Raw genomic sequence first — 24869 nt, 5'->3', positions numbered from 1 at the left:
TGAAAAAAAAAAAAAAAAAGACAATTCCCCTCAAATGGGACTTGCAGGTCAAATATTTTCAACGTTCTGGGGATAGAACTTTTTCAGGAGCCCCAGAGAGTCTACTGCCTCTGGTGACTGAATGGCCACTGGTTTTCACAGCTACTGTGATTCCAAGATTGCTGGTTTTCAAGGATACAGCACAGGGGGACAATGTAGTGACAGCAATACAAGTTAAAATGCCACAAAGCCCACTATTGTGAGACTCAGCAATTTTCTCACATCAATAATCCTTAGATTATTGATCTAGAAATTAACTTTGGTTAATTCCTAGAGTTCTAAAATGTTGGTTTCAACCATTGTTGCTAGTTTTGATGTTATGGAGAGGTAGACTCACAGAGGTCCTCATCCTATCATTCTGGAGGCCCCAGCCTTTTGGGGAATACATTAGGCATGAAATGGTGTTTAAGACTAATTTAATGGCCACAGGAATGGAGACAACCAATGTGGGAGAAATTTTTTTCTTTTTTACAGCTTTATCAAGGTACTGTTGACATACCACAAAACTTACCCATTTTAAATGTAATTCAATGAGGTTTAGTACTTTAATGATTAAATTTTATGGGGTACAAAGTGTTATTTTGATTCCATATATACATTGTGGAATGATCCGACTAAGTGGCATAACCATCCTCTCAAGTATTCATTCTTTCTGAAATATTTTGAAATAAACAGTGAACTTGCTGTGATAGGAACACCAGAACTTATTCCTAATTATGCCTTTGTACCTGTTGATCAATGTCTCCCCTTTTCCTTCCAATCAGACTAAAGGAAGTATGGTAGTACTCTTGAGTTCAAGTTAAGATTCCACACATGGTGAGATCGTGCAGTGATTTGTCTCTCTGTGCCTGCCTTATTTCATGTAATGTTCTCTAGGTTCACTCATGTTACAAATGACAGAATTTCCTGGTTTGTTTTCTAACTGAACAGTATTACATTGTTTGTATATGCCACATTTTAAAATTCATTTGTCGGTTGATGGACTCTTAAGCTGTTTCAGTGTAGCAGAAATTTTAAGTAAATATTCTGTATAACTTTGTGCTAGAATATGGTGCCAAGAAATAAGGCAGAAATGATGCCACGCCTACTGTTATTTTCTTCCTGACTAAACTGCATTGTGTTCATTTGGAGGATGAGGCAATTCCTTTTCAGATTCACTTATATTTCCAGTTCAAAGGAGCTCACAAAAATCTCAACTGAAAAACTAAATTTCTGATCAATGTACCACTGGTCCTCAGGAAGTCACTTTTGTATTGTGGAAAGATGGATAAGTAAGTCTATGTAACAATTCATCCTGGTGCCCAAAACCAACACAGGAGAAACTGTTCATAATACAACCTTTCCAGATGATGCTCAGATATACTTTGCACTGGGTCTCCCATGCAGGAAAGTTGAGGAATTTATCTGTGCTAAACAGCAGGATCCCATGAGTGTTCTATGAGTTTATTAACTATCTTTTTTTAAATTTCTGTCTTTAGTTATAGATGGACACAATACCTTTATTTTTATGTGTTGCTGAGGATCGAACCCAGGTGCCTCACACATTCAAGGGAAGCACTGAGCCACAACCCCAGCCCCTATTAATGATCTGCTGAAGGCACAATTATGTTGCAACTCCACTGACTGTTAAGTCAGCTTTTTGTTTGTGTTAACCAGATACAGGCTACTTATGAGGAAAAGAGGTCTATTTAGCTCCAATTTTGAAGACTCACAGTTCAAAGGCATAGCACGGGCTCAATTGAGGGCCTCTCCATAGCTGCATCACCTCATGTCAGACAGCAATGGCAGAGGGGTGTAGATTAAGATTACTTCTCCGACAAGGGAGAAGAGACAAGTGTGATAAGCTGAGCTTACTTCCTTTATACTCTCTAGCAAGAACTATCTCATACTCCCAGTGACCAAAGGACCTCCCACTAAGGCCCCACCTCCCAATATCACCACCCTGGGAACCAAGCCTCCAATCACATGAACTTTTAGGGGCCAAATTAAACCATATCTAAACAATAGCACTTAACCACTACTTAAATTTCCTTTCATTCCTAACAGTGTATGAGGGTGAGCAATTAAGGTCCTGTTTGGGTGATGCTTGGATCCTCGGTACCCACCATAGGGCCAGGCCTGTAGAAGGGGTAGAAGTAATCATTGTTAAATGTATGAATAAACTATTGTTTTGTGTATGATTGGTTTGGTGATAAATGTAAATTATAATTCTCAGTCACACCTGTCACAAAGGTTGTAAAAAGTCTATTTGTGGATAACCTCTAGGTGTGCCCCCATTTCAATGGATTATAAGAAGCTTTTCCCCTAACATAAGAACCGACACTGGATATCTTCTGTCACCACATTTATTCAAACTGACATCACATGGCTTCTGTTAAGATACACTGAGAACACAGAATTCCCAAAAACGCATAGATTACAAAGAAACATCAGACAAACTCAAACCAAGGAATATTCCACAAAGAAACCAGTTCATCTTCAAAATGCCATGCTATTAATACACAGAAAGGCTGAAGAACTGCTCCATACTGAAAGAAACTAAAGAACCATGAAGTTTTCAATCCTGAATCAAATCCAGGACCTACAGAGGACATTTTGGGACAATCTGTAAAATCTGAATAAGGTCTGTAGAGTAGATGGTTATATCAGATCAATGTTGATTTCCTAATTTTGATGGTATGTATTGTAAGTATGTAGGAGAGTAACTTAAAATAAAAAGAGTGTTCACCACAACTAGTACACCATGAACACTTTCTGGTTCTGTGGCATATGTGGATTAGAATATGCAACTTGGATATGATTATCAAATTTCAGTTACCTGTAAGCAATCCATCATGAAAGGATTGAGGACATGGGGTAATGTATTGACACTGAAAATTCAAATTCACTGAGCACAGGGAAAAAAAATGACCAAATGGTCAGTAAAAGAAGCATAGAGCACTGAAATGCGGGATAAAAATCACTCAAAAAAAGCAACTGTCAAATCTGGGCTTGGATTTGGTGATTAATCAATTATAACAAATATTAAGAGGCATAAAGGGAACAGCTAGCCTCATATCTAATGGACTTATCAAAATTGTTATCAGGAGACCATTATTGGCTTCATTAAAAACTAACTCTTAATACTATATAGTAATAGAAAGAAACAAAATAGAGACACATGCTACAACACAGATGAGCCTCAAAAATATCATGGTAAATGAAAGAAGGCAGACACAAAAGACTATATATGGTTCCATTTATATGAAATGTCCAGAAAAAGCAAAACTATAAAGACAGAAATTAGAACAGTGGTGGCCTAAAACTGGGGATGTGAAGAGGAGATTAACTATAAACTATATCTCGATTTTCTCATGTAATAGTAATAATTATAGCACCTCATAAGGGTTCTTATGAGATGAGTGAATGAGATAATACAGGTAAAGCTTAGAACAATGAGCTGCACTGAGGAAAGGCTCAAGATGTATGCACAGCTTGAGAATCTGGAAAATAAATTTCTTTCCAGGCTTATTTAAAAGTGTATTAAAATAAATAAAACTAGAAAGAAATTTATCACAACATGAATACAATAAATTAAAAACACAGAAGAAAGTATAATAAAGATTCAGCAACAAAAAATCCTAGACCTATTCCTTAAGATAAATAGCTTAAAATATTTTGGGAGAACTTTTAAAATACACATATATAAGGAATAAGAGCAAAGGAAAACATACTAAATTATCTTGTAATTCTGGATATTAGGATAAGGATAAGGACAAGGAAATACTGAGACTTGTACCTAGTCTCCTTTCCTTCCTTACATCTTCTTAAGTTGACATTTTGGCATGTAATTTCACAATTACAAGATTTTTCGGTATTTTCTACACATGAAAGTCTTTACTGAAAGACTTAAGACAGTAATTTTTTTTAACTGGGGCCAAAAGCATCTACCTCACTGACATATGTACATTGATTTTATAATATAGGCTATGGTATTGGAGGCACTAAATTTTTCCCTTCCCAGTAGGCGTCAAACAATAAACGTAAAATGACTCCTGAACTCAATCCTATTCATGAGCACTTTCAATACAGGTAAACAGAGAGAAAAGTTGCTAATCCACCATTCTATCAGATAAATAAATGGTTGTTTAATTTTAATCCTTTGAAATAATCACTATTTTGAATATAATCTGTGTATCTTTGGTTAACTATTTTCTCACCAGCATCAACATTTATAATCTCTTATTTAATATCTCTCAGACCATTTATAAAAAGTACTTCTGTTTTAATTGTTCTCTGATTCTTTAAGTTTTTCCAGAAAGGCTTCTAATATGAGGAGAGAGTAGACACAAATTTCAATATTTAATAAATTTTATCTTGATAACTTCAAAAACAAGTTTACACTTTAAATTGCATTATAAAAAATACATTAGTCTTCACATTAGTTTTACATGGAAATATATAATTATTTGAATATTTAAATATAGCTTTTCTTTAAGCAAAAAAAAAGTGTTACTCAGAGCCCTAGTTACATAAATAATTTAAATGCACAAATGCAAAAACACACATTACACAATATTGTCCACATACTGTATAACTCAGGACAATTACAATAAAAATCTATGCAAGATACTGAAAAAGGACAAGATTGATAAAATATTCATTATGGTTGTAATTTGACTCTTTACTATGAAAAGAATATAATGCATTCGTGACTACACAAAATCACCAATTGTTTTATATAATCTGCAAATTAAGCCAACATTTATTTAGACAAAGGGGCACATCTTGTATCCTATCAAATTCTGAAAGCAATTCATTTCCAATTTAACTCAAGTAATAATTTTTACAATATCAAGTTTTCAAGCTTGCCTAAAATAATGATGGTTATAATAAGAACTTAAGTAAATACTTCCAAGATGTTAAACAAAATCATCAGTGTTGTAGTGTTTATAATTTTAATAATATATATTTTAAATAAAAACCTTTTGACTTTTGTCCCTTAAAATGGTACTTAGACTAGCTTCCAATGTGTAAAAGGTAGTAACATTTTTTTAACTTTTATTCTTGATCACTTGCTTCTCCCTATGATGTAATCACAACAGATACAATTTGTCATATTTACGTCGCACATTATTTCCACATGAATTCTTGCTTTTAAACTTACACTCAAAGAATGTCTATTGATAGTACCTAAGGGAGTGAAGTGTCTATTCCATAAGGAAAAAAGACATCAGTACCCAATCTGAGTATTTTCACATATTGGCTGTTTGTTTACTTCCTAATCAGTAGGACAGAGCTTTCTTTCTAAATTAAATTTGGAGGATGATTGTGAACTAGAGGCCCACAGTGATATTTTAAGAAAGGAAATTAAAATGTTTGTATATAACGAGGCAAGGTTGAAGAAATGCTATATATGTTGCTTTGCAACTAAAAGATACACCACATTTGTCCACTTTTTTCAACATAATTATGTTTTAAATTTAGAAGTAAAGAAATTACATCAAAACACCATCATAACACACCCACAGGTTAAATAATGGCCCCTGAAACAAAACCACATTTATAGTTCATTAATTCTAAGGTAACACATTTTTTAATCTCTGAAATCAAGACACATCTTAACACTGACTCTAGTTTCAATAAAATATAGTAGTTACACAATATAGGTGAAATCATGTTTCCCCTTAACATCAATGACTGAAAGAGATTCAGGATCTTGGCTTAATAGGATAACTGGATTCATCTGTTCCAGCTTAACCAATGTTCCTGAATAAAGGATATGAATATGCTCAAGTATCCTAGACTTATGCTGTGTATCTTCACATCTTTTAATCTATTAAAATCAGTTAAAGATAAACTATCAAATCAATTATCTAATTAGATAGTGTAGGATAATCGATTTGATAGTTTAAGATAAACTGATGTACTAGTTTTTCACTTGCAAAATGGGCCTCCATTTAGGTTACCAGTTTTATTCAACTTTTTGAAATATTAAGTAATTTACTAAAGCCAATAATTAATGGCCTCCCCAAATAATATTAACAAGCCAATAATTTCAGTTCAAGTTATTAAAAGTGGTAGGTAGTAATGTATAAGATATTTTAAAGGGATAGGCCATAAAATTAACTAGTTTTTATATCAAACCACCAACCTTTTATGTAAAAGGGAGTAAAGGTGGTTAAAAAGCCTAATCACGCTAGTAAAATTTTTTCCCCTTAAGATCTAATAATGCTAAAGAGGAGACTATGAGTCCATATCCAAATAAGGAAAGTTACAGACTTGCAGATCCAATTTAAATGAAGCAGAAGGAATTTGTATTGTATCTATAAAATCACCAGGCACTTTTTAAAACTGAAGATTATCGAATCTCATTCTCCGGAATGCTTTTTAAGAGAAAGATAAATTATATTTTGTTTGTGATAGTTTAAGTCAACCCTGTTTAAAAGCTGAGATAACTCATTATAGTTCCTTCTAATTATCCAGTTAGAATACTGTATTGACAATGCTTCTCTGATATAGAATGTAAGTATTTATGCATTTGTCTCAATTTTTTAAAAGAAGATGGCATTAATAAGTTTTTTATGTTCATTCTCCTAATGTTATAACTTTCTTGCACAAGAAAGATCATAAAAAAAATAAATAAGAAGGACATAATTGAGGGACAAAATTCTATATACTGCGCTAAATTATGACAAATTAAGATGAAGCTCTTCTACAGAAAATGTTGGACAAAGGTTGCTTCTGAATCTTTAAAAAAAAAAAAAGGACCCTAAACACTAATTTTAAATGAATATAAAAGTTCTGAAAAATAATATCTATAGCAAAATAGTTTAAGGTTAGTTTTCCCACCAAAGTTGGGAAAGCTATGTGCACTGAAGTACCAAATGTATTTTAATTGAAGTACTGAATCCTCAACTAGACGTAACACAAAAATTTCTATTTTACCTCATTACTTTTCATTTTGCTTGCAAGCCGAGTCACCATTCTATCAGAATCTGGTATGTAACACGAACTTCTCAAATCATATTCTCTAACAGGTATAGGCCTTTTCTTTTTGCGGCGATTTCTTCTCTTAGCCTTCTTTCTTCCTACAGCACTTCTTCCTACAGCACGTCTTCCTACAGCACGGGAAGTGCGCTGTGCAGGCTGCTTCAGAGGACTCACGATAGCCCTTAACTTCTCTTTAGCACCAGCTGGTGTAACTGAGGTGTCCGAAAGTGTTTGAGTTGATTTATCCACCTCCTCTAGCCTACTGGCACCTGATTTTTTCTTCTTAAGATGCATTCTAAATAAAGTGGTCCTGGATTGGTACCTATGACGCAGAAAAGCAGAGTATTTTGAAATATATTTTCTAATTATGTCATTTGCTTTGGTCCGAATCCAAACTGACCATTTTTCTGAAGCTGTTCTGGCATTCTGACGGAGAATAACTGCTTTAAACACCTTTTTGGGAAAGCTTGGGTTTCTCATAACATTATTTCTTTGAATTTTCTTTTTCCTTTTACTTTCTAAAAACTCATATTTAACTGGTTTTGGAGAGATTTTGGCAACATCACGACTTAAAAGAGTTAGCTGGAAACTACCTTCCTCTGGAAACTCACTAGCATTTACAGCCTCTGAAGTTTCTAGAAATGTAGAAGATTCACTGGTCCTACAACGTGACCTCAATTCATATCTTGCTGGTATTATCATTTGAGATGTTGAAGCATGGTTTTGTACAGCATCACTGTCTCCCTCACTAGAGTTTAAGTCACTCCCATGATGAATGTGACATTTACAACATATGTCAGACTCTGATATTACCACGTTTGATGGAAAATTATTTACAATTTTCAGAAGTGATGGGCAATTATGGTTACTCTGTTTATATTTGCACAGAAACTGTAGATCATTATCACAAACACAATGGTTCACTTTAGGTGAGTCGCAGGATTCATCTTCCTTCGGTTTAATATTTATAGAAGTAAGAATACGAATTACAGGTTTGGGTTGTCCAGGCTCCAAAACTTTAATTTGTGATCCAGGCAATTCAACTGTCCCAATTTTGATGATTTTTTTCTCTTTTCCGTCACTCTGCACACACTTTTTTTTTGGTGATTCTACCTCTAGTCTAACTATTTTTCTTTTCTTCAATGGGTAACTTATAAAACTGGTTTGAGTTCCATGGCTAACTTTTTCTATCTGGTTCTGAGAAGCCACAAACAAATTCTGTTTAGAAAGAAGCCTCTCTGCTAGAGGATAATGACAGTTTGGTTTCTCTACAGCCACTACACAGTCATCAATGTCTGAAAATCCACCTGCAATATCTTCAAAACTTGACACAGTTTGAACTGATGCAGTGGTCTGATTAAAGATAGGCCAGGCAATGTGTCTTTCTTTATACAAAGTAATGATTTGGGTCTTAGCTTCATTATTAAAGTAACAGCGGAAATGACCTTCCTTAAAATCCTTCATAAGGGCATTAATTTTTGAGTGATTTTCTCTTATTATTCGAGACCACCTTCTTCCCAGAGATGAAGGAAGTATCTGTGATAAGGCCTCAATAACTGGTGCATCAAGATCATCCATGACCTCCTTGTCTTTTCCCAGGTTCCTTCCAGAACCAGTCTTGGGAGCAGAGCCTGATTGGGAATCACGACTCTTTTCTCCTAAGTCAAAAGTTACCCTCTTAACTGGGCGTTTTTTAACAGCTTCTCCAGGCTGGTTAGAGTCAGAATGATGAGAGGGATCACACTGAAAACCCCTCTCAAAACAAGATTTACAACTTTCTTGATCTCTACGTTTTGACTTTAAAGCACTTTTTCTAACTGTAGTTTGACGGATCACTGATGTAGAAGAGGAAGTGGAGCCCGTTGCAGAAACATTAGACTCACAGCTTTTATCTTTTTGATCTTTCCAAAGGTTGTCTTCCTTGTCAGTTTGCTGTACTTGATGAGTCACTGATTGAGTACTGCTTTCCAAATTAAAATTTCTTTCAGTACGATTATATTCACAACTCTTATCTTCTGAGTCAATACTTCTATCAGGTCCTTGTGACTGGTAAGTCATGGACTGATCAGAGGCATCACCACTAAAATCTATTTCATTACCACAAGACTGACAAGTTGAGTCTCCCAGAATAATATAGTCATTCTTCCGGTTTATTATTTTGAAAGACTTCTTGGGTTGGCTTGCCACTGAGTGAGAAGAGGCTTCCAAAACACTTCTTAGTTGAGAACCACAGTAGTTACAGTAGTTATTTCCAACATCAATGGACTCTGTATTTATACAGCTGGTTTCTGGGATAGTCATGGGAGGTGGGTCAGTCACTAACTCAAGAGGAACATTAGAATCAGATATTACTTCACGGTCACAATCACTATCACTGGCCATCACATCCACAAACACCACTGGTGGAGAATCTGATTCTCCATCTGACGTTTGGGATGATGAGTTAACTACTATTTGAAAAGAAACATCAGAATCAGACATCATTTCAGAATCACTTGGTTCGCTGGACTTTTCTTCCATGCCAAGCAGTTCTCTCTTCTGAAAGGTTGTTTCTTTGTAAGTCATTTGAGACGGGTCAACTTCTGACTGCAGATGAACACCAGAATCACATCTTATTTCAGAACAACAGGGTGTGTAGTTGTTATCTTCTAGGTCATTTTGATCTTCCTTTTGCAAGTTTATTTCTTTGACAGACACATGAGATTGATCTGCTACAAACTGAACAGGAACATCAGAATCATAACATGCCTCACAATCAACCAGTTTATAGCTCTTATCTTCCAGGTAAATATGGTCTTCCTTCAGATTGATTTCTGTGATAGATTTTTGCAACTGGCCAGCCACTGACTGACAAGAATCACTGGAATCAAAACGTATTTCAGGACCACAAGGATCACTGTTCTTAACTTCCAAATTAGCAGGCCTCTCTTCCAAACTTTGTGGTCCCTGAATCACTGATTGAAAGGGGATATTTGAAACATAAATTATTCTAGAACCACAAGGTTCATAGACCTTATCATCCAGACAAACATGTCCTTCTCTTGAAAGATTTATTTCTTTAGCAGGCTCTTGAATTTTAGTCACAGACTGAAGAGTTTTGTCAGAATCAAAATTTATTTTCTTTTCTGTCACTCTGTCACTAGGATTAACAATTTTATCTCCCAAGTCAACATGTTCTTTCCAAAGGTTGATCCCTGGAACTACTTCTTCAGTTTGGTCAGCTGCTGGCTTAAGTACATCAGAATCATATATAGTTTTAAAACTCTTGGCTTCATCCCTCTTATCTTCCATGTCAATGTCTTCATCCTTCCAATGACTTATTTCTTTAACAGTTTCCCCGAGCTGGTCAGCCACTGATTGAAGAGAGTCATCAGAATCAAAACTTACTTCAGAATCACAAGACTGACTGTGCTTGCCTTCTACTTCAAAGTGCTCTGGCTCTAAAGTAGTTATTTGAGGTTGACTGACTACTTCCTGAACCAAGAAATCAGAATCCAAACTTCTTTCAGAATTATATTGACTATTCTTACTTTCCAAATACATTTGATCTTCACTCGCAAGGTTTACTTGTTTAATAGCTACTTCAGGTGGGTTAGCTGTAGACTGAAGAGAAATATCAGTATTACGCACTGCCTTTGAACCACTAGGTTCATCAATCTTATTTTCCAGGTGCATAGTCTCTTCCTTCCATTGGTTTGTGCTCTTAATTACTTCAGGACGTTTAGGTAGTGTCTGAAGAGGGTCAACAAGATTGAAATGTATTTTAGAAGTACTAGGTGTGCTACTTTCATCTTTCAGATCAACATGTTTTTCCTTCAAAAGGGCCAGATGAGGTTGGTCAGTGATTGAATGAAGAGAGGCATCAATATTCACATTTATTCCAAAACATTTAAGTACAGTACTTCGACCTTCTGGCTTAACATGATCCTTCTCCAAAATAGCTGACTGAGGTTTTTCAGCTATTGACTGAGGAAGGATCTCAGAACTGAAAAGTAGTTCAGAATCACCATGATAATGACTCTTTTCTACAATATGCTTCTTTTTCTCTTTTCTTTTAACAGCTACTTGAGGTTCTGCCATAGGATAATGAGGAATATCAGAATCTGAATTTATTTCAGAATCAGTAAGTTCAGCATTTTTATCTTGGAATTCAGCATACTTTTCTTTTTGAAGCCATATATTTTTAACAACTACTGTGGGTTTCTGAATCACTGACTGAAGAGGGATATCAGAATCCAATCTTGTTTCAGAAGCACTTAATTCATTAGTCTTATTTTCAAAGGGTACATGCACTTCTTTCTCAAAGTTTATGTCTTTAAAGGGATCTTCAGAATGTCCAGTCATTGAAGGAAAAATGGTATAAGCCAAACTTAATTCAGAATCAGCAGGCTCATTTTCCTTATTTTTAAAGAGTACCTGCTCTTCTCTTTGAGGATTTAGCTTTTTATCAGCTACTTCGGGAGGATTAGTCACTGAATGAAGAGGGGCATAAGAATCCAAATTTATTTCAGAATCAATGAGTTTGTCATTCTTCCTTTCTAAATGTACGTATTCTTCTTCCTGAATGATTACTTCTTTAACAGCTACTTCAGGATGATCATTTCCTGAATGAAGGGGAATATCAGAATCAAAAGTTATTTCAGAAATACAAGATTCATTACTTTTATTTTCCAGATCAACAGGTTCCTCCTCACCAACAGCTACTTCAGGTTGGTCAACTACTGAGCAATCAGGAATATCAGAATCAAAAGTTATGTCAGAACTATTTGACTCACAGCTCTCATCTTCCAGGTTAATGTCTTCTTTTATTCTTTCAACATCCAGCTGAGACCGCTCAGTAACTGACAGAAGAGGGGAATCGGAATCAAATGTCAACTCAGAACTGGAGCACCCATAGCTCTTAACTTCCATGTCGACATTTAACTCTTTAAGATTTACTTCACCCAAAGCCCCTTGAGGTTGATCATTAGCTGACTGATAAAAAAAAGCATGAGAATCGAAACTTAGATAAGAAATGCTAGATGGAATACTCTTATTATTCTCTAGGTCATTATCTACTTTCTGAGGGTTTACTTCTTTAACTGCTACTTGAGATTCATCAGCCACTAATTGAGCATCATCATGAAAACCCATTTCAGGACCATGAGACTCACAGTTCATATCCACAAGGTCAGCATTCTTCGCTTTCAGAAGATTTTTTTCTTCAACAGCCCTCTGGGGTTCATCAGCCACTGTCTCAAGAGAAACACCACAATCAAGATGTGCTTTAGCAAGACTGGGTTTACGTTTCTTATTTTTTAGGTGGACGTGTCTGTGTTTCAGTTTTTTTTCTTTGACAGTCATTTGAGGTTGGTCAACTACTGACTGAGGTGAAGCATCACAATCAAAACTTGATTCAGAACAACTGGATCCATAGCTTGCATCAACCAACCTAACGTGAGCCTTCTTCCAAACTTGTTTTTCTGTAACAACCACTGAGGACTCATCAACCACTGACTCAAGTGAGAAAATGGAATCAGCACTTGATTCAGAGCTAGTACATCCATAGTCCCTATCAACCAAACTAATGTGAACTTCCTGAGGAAGGTCTACTTCTTTCACAGGCTGTTGGCAGTACTTTTTAGCTGACTGAGGTAAGTCTTCATCATAATCAGAATTCATTTCAGAACCACTAGTATCATAGCTTTCGTCAACCAGGCTAATACGCGCTGTATTCTGAAGACCTTCTTCTTTAACAATCACTTGTGATTGCCTGGTAACTGCCTGAAGAGAATCATTGCGATCAGAAATTTTTTCAGAAACACAAGATTTCTTATTCTTATGTGTTAAATCAGCATGTGTTTCCTCTAAAAGGTTTATTTCTCTATCAGACATTTCAGATTGATCAGTCAGTGAATGACAGGAGGAACCACAATCAAAACTCATTTCAGAACCTCTAGATTCATAGTTCTCATCTTCTTGGTCAACTCGCTCTTCCTTCCAAAGGCTTAAGTCTTGGACAGCCTCTTGGGATTGATCAGCTGCTGACTGAAGAGGACCACAATCAAACTTCACTTCAGAACTCAGTGAGAACTTTTGTTTCAAAAATGATGACTTCTTAAAAACCAAATGCTCTTCTTCTTGGCTACAATCCATATTTGAAAGAAATTCCTCATGGTGCTTTGGAATGGCATCTCCAAAGACTCCTCTATCAGAAGGCTTGTCAGTTTTGTTCAGATTTCCTGCCAAGTTAGATCTGGAAGAAGATTTAACTCTTACAGAATTTTCAGTACCCTTAAGTTCACAGAATTTAAAGCCAGGTGACAATTCACCCTGAGATTTTACTTCTTTCTGTAAAACCAACTTATCTGAATTTACACATAAAGGTTTCCTATTTGATTCTTTAGGATTCTTATATGAAACTGAAGTTCCTACAAGGGCTGATGGCACAGGATTTCTAGAGACCATGTCTAGCTGTTCAAGGTGTGTGTGAGCTTTGTTTGGGTCACATTTGCTAACTGAATCCAAGTGGACTGCTAGTGGTAACCTAGAAGTAGTAGTCGCAACTGGCCTATCATAAGACCTCTCAGGTAAACAACTGGCAGGAGCATTACAAATCACTGGGGGACGTACTGGATTTTTTCCACTATTTGTAGCTTGACCAATATCTACTGGATTTATTCTTTTCATACCACCACTCTCAATTTTAGGAACAAACTCCAAGGACTGCTGCTGTCCCTTCTCCAGTTTTTGAATAACTGATGGTCGAATTGATATCTCCCTTACAGGCTCCTGTGATTGATCACTAGGTTCAGAAGTCAACTCTTCAACAGAATCAGAACTCTCAGAGAGTGTTTCTTCTTCTATGGTTTCAGGAGTGTCCTGAGCATATTCTTCAGAAAAGAAATCTTCCAAATGAACCACTTCAGGTGATGCAGCATTCATAGACATCTCATTTTGTGCTCCTCTAAAAAAGAAAAAAAAAGGAGAAAAAAAACATAAAAATATTCTAACATCTGTTTAAAATGCAATAGTAAGTGTTATTTTCTTTCTACTCTAGACAATTCTTAAAGGACAAAGAATCAAGGCAATTACACTAAACAGTATATTGCATGTGCTTCAGGGAAGTAATTGTTTAAAAGAAGTACCTATTTAATAAACAAAAATGGCTCCCTCATATGAGAAAGAAATGCAAATTAAACCACATCTCATTTTTTAGTCATTTATTAGAGAAGTAAATAGCAGAAAACTTGACACAAGTTACTTAACCTTATATGCCTCAGATTCCACCTCTAAAAAATGGAATATTATTTTCTCTCATGAGACCATTTTGAGGAGTAAATTAGCCATTATGTGTAAAGAGCATTTAAAAAGAAAAAAGCTGGCACATTTGCAAGGATTCACTAATGTCAGCTATTATTAAATTATTGTTTTGACAAGGGTACTTCAATACACTGTTGGTAGGAATATAGATAAGTTAACTTCAGATTATTGGTTAACCTTTTCTGACTGGTAACCTTTACAAAGAGCAATGTAGGAATGTCAATTAAAATTTTAAGTGTATTCTCCCTCTGATCTAGTAATTCCCCTACTGGTTTTCTCATGTGTTTAATTAATTAGGAATATATGAGTATTCACTCCTTATTTTAATTTCTGATAATAGCAAACGAACAGATCCACCTTTTGTGGGGAGGAGGTTTGCCGGGGACTGAACTAAGGGCACTCAACCACTGAGCCACATCCCCAGCCCTATTTTGTTAAGAGATAGGGTCTCACTGAGTTGCTTAGTGCCTCACTTTTGCTGAGGCTGGCTTTGATCTTAAGATCCTCTTGCCTCAGCCCCCCCAGCTGCTGGGATTACAGGCATGTGCCACCACACCCAGTCGATCCACCTTTTTCAAAATTTTATTTATTTTTTTAATTGTTCTTTTCAGATTACATGACAGTAGAGTGTATTTTGACATATCATTCATACATGGAGCATAACTTATTCTAATTAGGATCCCATTCTTGGTTGAACATGATGTGGAGTTACACTGCTCATTTATTCATATATAAACATAAGAAAGTTATGTCTGATTCATTCTATTGTCTTTCCTATTCTCATCTCCCCTCCCTTCCCTTCATTCCCTTTGTCTAATCCAATGAACTTCTATTTTTCCCTCCGACCCCTTGTTGTGTTAGCATCCACATTTCAGAGAGAACATTTGGCCTTTGGTTTTTCTGGGATTGGCTTATTTCACTTAGCATGATAGTCTCCTGATGAGTGGATCCACTCATCAACTGGATACTGGTTAAATAATTAATGGTTTTTAATAAAACAATGTAAATTTTAAAAATAAAGGCAGCTTTATGTGTACTAATAAAAATCAATCACTATAAGCATTGTTAGTGAAAAGTAAGTTAAGTCTACCTAGAACACTAAATATTATAATACTAACACTAAAATGGGGAGAAGAGACAATACACTTGGAATATGTTTAGAGAGGGCAGATACGAAAATGGTATCTACTTGTTACCTGTGGAGGGAAAACTTTTTTTTTGAGATGGGTCTTGCTATGTTGCCCAGGTTGGTCTCTCACCCCAGGGGTCAATTTTCCTACCTCTACCTTTCAAGTAGCTACAACTATAGGCATGTGCCACCACACCTGGCTTAGGAGTCACTTTTGAATTATGCTTATGTATACATATTTCCCATTCAAATATTTAAATTATTTTTAAAAAGTCCTAAAACTTTGTACCTAAAATCAGCCAAGGAATCTTTTTTACTAGCATCAGGACTCAGAACATATTAGTAATCACTCTTTCTTATGTATAAGCAACTGACCTATGCCATCTTCTAAATTCTTAAAAAGGCAAAAATCCAGTCATAAAACAACCATCTCCCAAGGACTTTATACTATGTGATAGATCCTATGTTAAGTACTAAGGGAAATTCAAAGAAAGATGATCTGCCTTTCAAGGAGCATTCAAGTAGTGGCAGAAGGTATTACAGAAAATCACTGTAATTCAAAATTATAAGTAGTCATCATATCTAGACCTACAAAAAAGATTAAACTACAACAGCCAAAAGGAGCTTAAGGAGACATGAAAAAATAATGTAAGGCAGTATTCTAGATGAGATTCTCAAAAGAGAAAAAGAGGTAAAACAAGAAAATCTTAGTTTAGAAAACTTAATTTAGGTTAAAATTAAGGGAAACTAAACTAAACAGTGACTTTAATTAATATCATAATGTACATGGTTAATGTGAGACTTTAACATTAAGGAAACTAAATGAGGGGACTACTACAGGAACTCTGTATATCTTCTCAATTTTTCTATATATCTAAAGCTGTTTTAAAAAAATAATCTGTAGAGTCCCAGCAACACACAATATGTCTACAAAAATCAGAAATAACTGAAAGTAAAAAAATAAATCCTAAAACTTTTATTAAATATTTTACAATTTGAAAAATGCCATGTTTGCCTAACAGACATATGTACCAACAACATAAACTAAAATGGGGAGAAGAGACAATACTTTGTTAAAAAAAAAAAAAAAAAGGACAACATACAACTGTCCTTTTTTTTAACAAAGTATTTTCATTCCCAAATAAAATTATTATCTTATTTAATATTAATTTGGGATTTAAAAAATAAAACAGTTAACCCTGACATCAAAATAATATGATGGGGCAAAAACAATTTTTTCCATACTTTTGAACTCTAAAACAAATATTTAAAAAATAATAATAATCAATGAGATTACAGTGCAATGATAATTTTTCCTTAGTTTTTCAGGACACTAGACTATCTTCATTTCTCTTAAGGACTATCACAACTATCACTGTTCTCAAAATATAATTTTAGAACAGAACAGGAAAGGAAGGAGGGGGAGAGAAGGAAGAATCATACAACTTTAAAAAATTGATAAAAATCCCAAAAAGGTTAGGAACTGCTATCTACATCTTTTGATTTGCTTCTATATTTGTGGGATTAAAATTTTCAACTAAATCATAACCCATATTTCTAGTTATTTGTAATTTATATACCAGAAAAAGCCCTCCAAAAATCTAAGCATTGAAGATAATAGTTAAAGAAAAAATTACATAAAAGTATGTAAAAAAGTCATATAAAGCTTTTATGTAACTATTGAGCTAAAAATGATTTAACTATCAATAAAACAATTATATATCAAAAGCTGTGAGGTATTGCCAAAATGAAAATGTACTTTTAAGTCCTCCTGCATAATAAAAGAATTATTAAACACAAATTAACTGAGCATCTAATTCAAGAAGATAGAAAAAGAACACCAAACTACCCTAGTAAAAAGGAAAGTGAGCCAGGTGCAGTGGCACACACCTGTAATCTCAGCAGCTTGGAGGCGAGGCAGGAGGACTGCCAGTTTCAACAACTTAAGCAAGGCCCTAAGCAACTCAGTGAGACCCTGTCTCTAAATAAAGTACAAAAAAGGGGGATGGTGATGTGGCTCAGTGTTTAAGTGCCGCTGAGTTTAATCCCCACTACCAAAAAAAAAAAAAGTGAAATAAATTAAGAAAAAAGAAAAACTAATAAATAAGAAAAAAACTAAAGCAAGAGCTAATTTTAAGACTAATAAAGAAATCTACAATGTCTCTAGAAAGACAGAAAAAAAAAAGAAACTATAAACTCTATAATTTAGAAAAAAATAAAGGGCTGGGGATGTGGCTCAAGCGGTAGCGCGCTTGCCTGGCATGCGTGCGGCCCGGGTTCGATCCTCAGCACCACATACAAACAAAGATGTTGTGTCCGCCGATAACTGAAAAATAAATATTAAAAAAAAAATTCTCTCTCTCTCTCTCTCCCTCTCTCACTCTCTCTTCAAAAAAAAAATTAAAAAAATAAAAACAAACAATGTAATACCTACATGGATTTTGAAAACTTGAAGGGACAAAGTGGTATTCAAGATCAGATATGTGTTGGAAAGCAGTATGGAAATTCCTGGGAAAGCTGGGAATGGAACCACCATTTGACCTAGCTATTGCCCTTCTTGGACTATTCCCTGAAGACCTTAAAAGAGCGTACTATAGGGATACTGCTACATCGATGTTCATAGCAGCACAATTCACAATAGTTAGACTGTGGAACCAACCTAGATGCCCTTCAACAGATGAATGGATAAAAAAAAATGTGGCATTTATACACAATGGAGTATTACTCTGCACTAAAAAATGACAAAATCATGGAATTTGCAGGGAAATGGATGGCACTAGAGCAGATTATGCTAAGTGAAGCTAGCCAATCCCTAAAAAACAAATTGCCAAATGTCATCTTTGATATAAGGAGAGCAACTAAGAACAGAATAGGGAGGAAGAGCATGAGAAGAAGATCACCATTAAACAGGGTCGAGAGGGGGGAGGGAAAGAGAGAGAGAAGGGAAATTGCATGGTAAAGGAAGGAGACCCTCATTGTTATACAAAATTACATATAAGAGGAAGTGAGGGGAAAGGGGGATAAAAAACAAGAGAGAGAAATGAATTACAGTAGATAGGGTAGAGAGAGAAGATGGGAGGGGAGGGGAGGGGGGATAGTAGAGGATAGGAAAGGCAGCAGAATACAACAGACACTAGTATGGCAGTATGTAAAAGACTGGATGTGGAACCCATGTGAATCTGCAATACGTATATGGGGTAAAAATGGGAGTTCATAATCTGCTTGAATCAAATGTATGAAATATGATATATCAAGAGCTTTGTAATGTTTTGAACAACTAATAATAAATAAATAAATAAATAAGATCAGATATGTGGGCTGGGATATAGATCAGTGGCAAAGCATTTGCCTTGCAGTCACAAAGCCCTGGGTTCAACCCCCAGCTCCAAAAAAAAAAAGAGAGATCAGATATGTATATGTACACACACATACACACAGAGACAAAACAAAATGCAGGAATTAGATATTACAGGTGTGATGACATTTTATATCAGTATAAATTAGAAATACATTTATAAAAGAATTAAGTCCTGCCTCATACCCCATATAAAAACAAATTCTAGGATTATTTAAAATATTTAAAAGAAAAAACCAGGGCATGAAGGAAAAAATATATAAAAGAAACCACAAAGGAAATTTTTCCTTAGACCTGATTATATTAAAATATTTAATTTGCCTAGTGTAATGATGCCTGCCTATATCCCAGCTACTCAGGAGGCTGAGGCAGAAGGATTTCGAGTTTGAGGCCAGTCTTGGAAATTTCTTAAGACTCTGTCTCAAAAATAAAATAATATAGACTAAGGATGTAGCTCAGTAGTAGAACACCCTTAGGTTTTATTCCAGCACCAGAAAAAAGGGGAAAAAAAAAGTTGCATTTCCATATGGGAAAGAAAGAATAAAAGCATGTACAGTTAAAAGACAAACAACAGATTCTAAGAAAATACTAGTAACATATTTAAAATACAAAGAACTATTATCAAAAAAAGAACTATCATCCATATTTAAATACTGCTTGCAGATTCAAAGTATAGAAACAATAGAAAAGTGGGCAAAGTATATGAATAAACAATACATAAGATAAGAAGCTGGGTAAATATGAGAATTTCTTGTACCAGTTTTGTAATGTTTCTGTATGCCTGAAATTATTACATAGTGAAAAGTTAAAAAAATAAAGACTTTTTTAAGGTCCATATAATCTGACCTCGAAGTTCAAATTCTAGGAATTTAAACCACAGAAATAGAGAATTGTACACTAGAAACACTCACATTTGACCCAGGATAGTCTATCTTTCCACCAGCTTAAAAAAATATATAGATTTTAAGAAGAAATTCTCCACTAAAACATTTTCACCATTTCTAGGTTAGTGTCTTGCAAAGCAGAAGTTTATCACTTTTTATACCAGTGGTGTACATCTCAGCTAATTTTGTAGGTGTGCTAATATTTATCTTACCTTGTCTTCCTACAACTAGAGCTGGAAAATCACTATAGTATTTTATCTGATTTTCTTTTCTTTTTTTTTTTTTTTTTTTTTTTTTTTTTTTGTCTTGGGTATTGAACCTTGGGTGGCTCTACCACTGAGCTACATTTCTAGCTCTTATTATTTTTTTTTACTTTGTGGTAAAGTCTGCTTAAATTGCCCAAGCTGCATTTGGATTTGTAATCCTTTTGCCTCAATTTTCCGACTTTCTCAGATTATACCACCACATCCAGCTTAACCTCTTTTCTTTCTACCAATGTTTTTCTTTAACATAGGACATTAACTCTTAATGTTACCAAACTATTTATTTTTATTAAAACAGCCAAAACAAACTGATGTAAGACAAGCCATCAATGTTAAGATCATAAAAGGAGACAATTCTATTTGATACCTCTTCTACTCAGAGTTAGCAAACAGTTCCATTAATGTAGAAATGACTTAGTTTTTTACTTTGACTATTCTTACTCTGCTGTCACCCAGGTTTTCTGCTGCTAATCTTTTTTCCCCAAAATCGTTTATTGATGCCTTACAGTTGTAAGTACTAGAGGAATCTGTTGTTACATATTCATACTTGCACACAATGTAGCAATATAATTTGATCAATATCATTCCCCAGTATTTCTCCTTTCCCAGCCATCCTCCATCCCTGGGGGTTCCTTTCCTCTATTCTATTTATTTCCCTTTAATTTTCATGAAACACACCCCACCTTTATTTTCATTTTTTATAACTTTCACACATGAGAAAAAATACAACCTCTGACATTCTGACTTTTTTCCACTTAATGGTCTCAAAGTTCCATCCCTACAAATGACATAATTTCTGCTACTAATCTTTTAAGAACTATTTTTGCTCACCTTTCTATCCCTATTTAATCCTATGAGCACATATAAAAAACTTAATGATATATAATTATTTGTTGGCCAAAAACATTTAGGAAAAAGCATAGTATAGTCCCTATCTCCTATAGGGAAATTTTTTGTTACCTTTTTGCAGTGGTGGGAATTGAACTCAGGGCCTCATGCATACCAGGTAAGCACTGTACCACTGAACTGCACCCTAGCCCTGTAGTGAAATTTTGTCTAGTGATGTCCATTTGCAATTTTTACTTTTTTTTGGCTTAAGTAAAAAAATTCACTACAGGGCTGGAGGTGCAGCTCAGTGGTAGAGCCCCTACATTCAATCCCATTCGATCCCTAGTACCACACAAAATAATAATAATAATAACAACAACAACAATAGTAGTAGTAGCATTAACAGAGACAACTACTGTATCATAAAACTATGTGATACTATTATTCCACTGAGCTACCTTACCTGTTCTCTTGATAATTATATGGGTGATGTCGCAGTACGTCCTGCAAGAAACGTTCCATCAAACTACTGGTACATATCCGACGTCTACTCTGTCTGGTCAAGCTTCTGTGCTGAGCACTGAACAAATGCTATAAAGAAAAAAGTGAGTATTTTTAAATGAGTAATATTCATTTGTAAGAATTCACAAAATGGATTCAATTATATATTCCTGGTAGAGACATAAACTGATATCCTCTCTGTAGAGCAATTCTAAAATACAAATCTAAAAACCATTAAACTATCTTTCCCTTGGATACCGTAACTGCATTTCTCCAAATATATCCTAAGGAAATCATCTCAAATGTGAATAAGATGTCAAAAGAGTGCTTATCACACTATGTAATTAAAAAAAACTGAAAACTCTTAAGTGTCCATCAACGAAATCCTTAAATTACAATATGCCCTAAGATGTAAAATTATATAGCTATCTAAAACAATACAAATTTTAATAACATAGAGAATTGTTACATATCAAAAAAATGGGAAATGCAAATATAACATGTTTAGTTTTAACTCAAATTACGGTTTTAAAATGAATATACAAGTTAATGGAAGAATATACACCAAAATCTTAGAAGCATTTATATTTGTGGTATAATTATGGATAATTTCTAAGTTTTTCTTATAAATCCTTATTTTTATAATAAAAATCTGCTAAAAGAGAGAACATGGTTGGATCCTTTTATCTCACTGGTACTATGGATTGAACCCAGGGGGGCTTTACCACTGAGCTAAGTCCCCAGCCCTTTTTATTTTTTTATTTTGAGACAGGGTCTCACCATTTGCTTAGGGCCTTGCTAAGGTGCTAAGGCCGCCCTTGAACTTGGGATCCTCCTGCCTCAGCCTCCCAAATTGCTGAGATTACAGGTATGCACCACTGTATCCCAGCTGGATCCTTATATTTTAAAAGAACAAAGATTAATTCACAAAAAAAATTATTCTTTTTACTTCAGAGGTTAAAAATTCTGCCTTAAGTAAATACTGGCATAAATACACTAAATTCTTTTGTCCACAGAAAGATTCTGCCTTCACAAATATTATTTTGTGGACTAAAGTATATGATGTACCAAACACAGTGTTATTTTGTTTATGCAATAGTCTTGTTGATTTTTCAGTGTATGACTAATAAGTGTTCCCTTTAGACATAAAGAATCTGGGCACAAAGAAAGTAATTGTCCAAAGGTATATACCCAGCAAGTAGCAAGGTCAGGACTTGAGTCAACAACTAAAGTTTATAATAATACTGGGAGGAAATCACGTTTTACACAACATAGTGAATGTGCCAAAAGAACTTAAAATCAGGTTGCTACCTCCTGACCACTGTTAACAACTCTTGGAATCATTTCTTCCATGTTGGCTTCAGAGGTTTAGTTCTACTTAAGCTCCAGTAAGAATCTAAAATCATGACAGTCTTGGGGCTATGGGTATAGCTCTGTGGTAGAATATTTGCCTAGCATGCACAAAGCCTTAAGTTTGATCTCCAGCACCAAAAAAATACATGTGACAATCTTGAAATCCTCCTACTACAAAACTCCCCACTGTCCAGTATCCATCATCAAAGTTACACCACTGGTAGTTAAAGGGAACACATGCACGAGGGAACAAAGATTCAATTAAAATCCAACCCTGTGCTCTCTCTGCCAAAACGAAAAGAAAAAAAGCGATGGAAAACTATATTTACATAAATTCTAGTAACCACCACATTTTATATATCCCAGAAGGGTTCCTTTACAATTTTCAAATTGATATATAACATACATAAAATACAAAAATTATATGCATAAGTTCAAATTATCACAAAATAAACACATCCATAACCATCTATGAAAAATTAGCAAGCAACTATTAATTTCTCTAATGTCCCATAGCAATCTAATATTCCTTCCCACCTCCCCAAAAGTAACTACTGTCCTGATTTTTAATACTACAATTGTTCCCCCCGCTACTGGGGAATGAACTCAGGGGCTTGCACATGCTAGGCAAGCGTTCTACCACTGAGCTACATCCCCAGCACCCTGATAGCAGGGATTGAACCCAGGGGTGCTTAACACTGAGCCACATCCCCAGCCCCTTTTCAAATATTTTAAATTTTGAAACAGGGTTTTGCTTAGGGCCATGCTAAATTGCTGAGGCTGGCTTTGAATTTGCAATTCTCCTGCTTCTACCTCCCAAGCCGCTGGAATTACAGGCATGTGCCATTGCGCTGGCCCCCAGACCTTCTGTAAAATTTTGAGACGGGGTCTCGCTAAGTTGCCCAGGCTGGCCTGGAACTTGCAATCCTCCTGCCTCAGCCTCCAGAATAGCTGGAATTATAAGCATGCACCACCATGCCCAGAAATATTGGAGTTTTGAAAGGGACTAAAATTCATAAAAATTGAGTCATACAACATTTATTCTTTTGCATTCAGCTTCTCTTACTCAATATTATATTTGTGATATTCTTACATGTTAGCTGAGGTTTGGTTATTTTCACATCTGTATTCCACTGTATAAATAATAATTTATTTATCCATTCTGCCCTTGATAGACGTTTGTGTTGTTACCTGCACTTGGCTAGTACAAATAATGTTACAAAGAACCTTCTGATATGGCTTTTAGTGCCAATGCACATATATTTTTATTGAGTATGTTACTAGGAATGGAACTTCTAGGTCATAAATTTTGCATATGTTCAGCTTTAGAATTCATTGTAGGCTAGTCTTCCAAAGTAGCTGTACTAACTTATATTCTACCAGCAGTGTATCATAGTTTGCACTGTTCTACTTCCTCATCAACACTTGGTATTGTCTTTTCAAATTTTAGCTATTCTGGAAAGTGTTCAATTTTATATCACTGTATTCTTAATCTGCAATTTTTATGATGGCTTTCATATTTACTGGCCATTTGCATATCATCTTTTATGATGGGTTTGTTCAAATCTCTTCCTGTTTTTTAAATAGATGTTCAATCTCTTTCTTAGTAACTTGTGGAAATTCATTATTTATTCTGGACATGAATTTTTTGTTCAGTTATATGTTTCAAGTACCATCTTCCTCTCAGCGGCTTGCCTTTTCATTTTCTTAATAATTTTCCTGAGTTTCTTAATCTTGTTGCAGGCCAGTGTGTTAATTTTTATTTTTCAGTGCTTTTTGTGACCAGAACACTCTTCCTAACTCCAAAGTCATGAAGAGTTTCTCCTGTTTCTATAAGCTTTATTGTATTTGTATAATATTTATATTTATAGTCCATTTGGGATTCATTTTTGTATAGAGGATGATTCATTAATAAACTTTCATGTTTTTCCTATTATAGATATCTAATTTCACCAGTATCATTTACTGAAGAAATTCCTGTCCTCATTGCTCTGTAATGCCACCTTTGTCATATATGAAATATTCATATATATCTATTTCTGCAATGTCTGGTCCTTATAACTTTGCACCAAGACTGTACTGTCTCAACGGCTGTAGTTTAATAAGTACTGACATCTGCTAGAGTATGTCCTCTCATTTTGATCTTCATTAAGATTATCCTGGTTCTTAGCTTTTTTTCATTATCATTTTTATTTATTATCATTTTATTAGCTTTTTATTTAAAAAATATTTTTCTGAGATTT

General features: G+C 34.8%; 1 protein-coding gene across 6 annotated transcripts in view; it reads right to left on the bottom strand.

The window, feature by feature from the left end:
• Window positions 1–2368: 2368 nt before the first annotated feature.
• The window catches only part of Zdbf2 (zinc finger DBF-type containing 2), a 41092-nt gene continuing 18591 nt past the window's right edge, over window positions 2369–24869 (bottom strand). For all 6 annotated transcript variants that reach the window (XM_048808402.1, XM_048808401.1, XM_048808400.1 and 3 more), the window contains 2 exons: window positions 21236–21363; window positions 2369–13957 (listed from right to left, as the gene is read on the bottom strand). In XM_048808402.1, coding sequence (XP_048664359.1) covers window positions 6958–13957; window positions 21236–21363 — 7128 coding nt within the window. In that variant the 3' untranslated portion in view covers window positions 2369–6957. The remainder of the gene's footprint in view (window positions 13958–21235; window positions 21364–24869) is intronic.

Source organism: Marmota marmota, unplaced genomic scaffold (assembly GCF_001458135.2).
Source record: "Marmota marmota marmota unplaced genomic scaffold, marMar, whole genome shotgun sequence".
In the NCBI taxonomy this organism is placed as follows: Eukaryota; Metazoa; Chordata; class Mammalia; order Rodentia; family Sciuridae; genus Marmota; species Marmota marmota.
The sequence above is the reverse complement of the archived record's forward strand: the minus strand, read 5'-3'. Positions and strand labels throughout refer to the sequence as shown.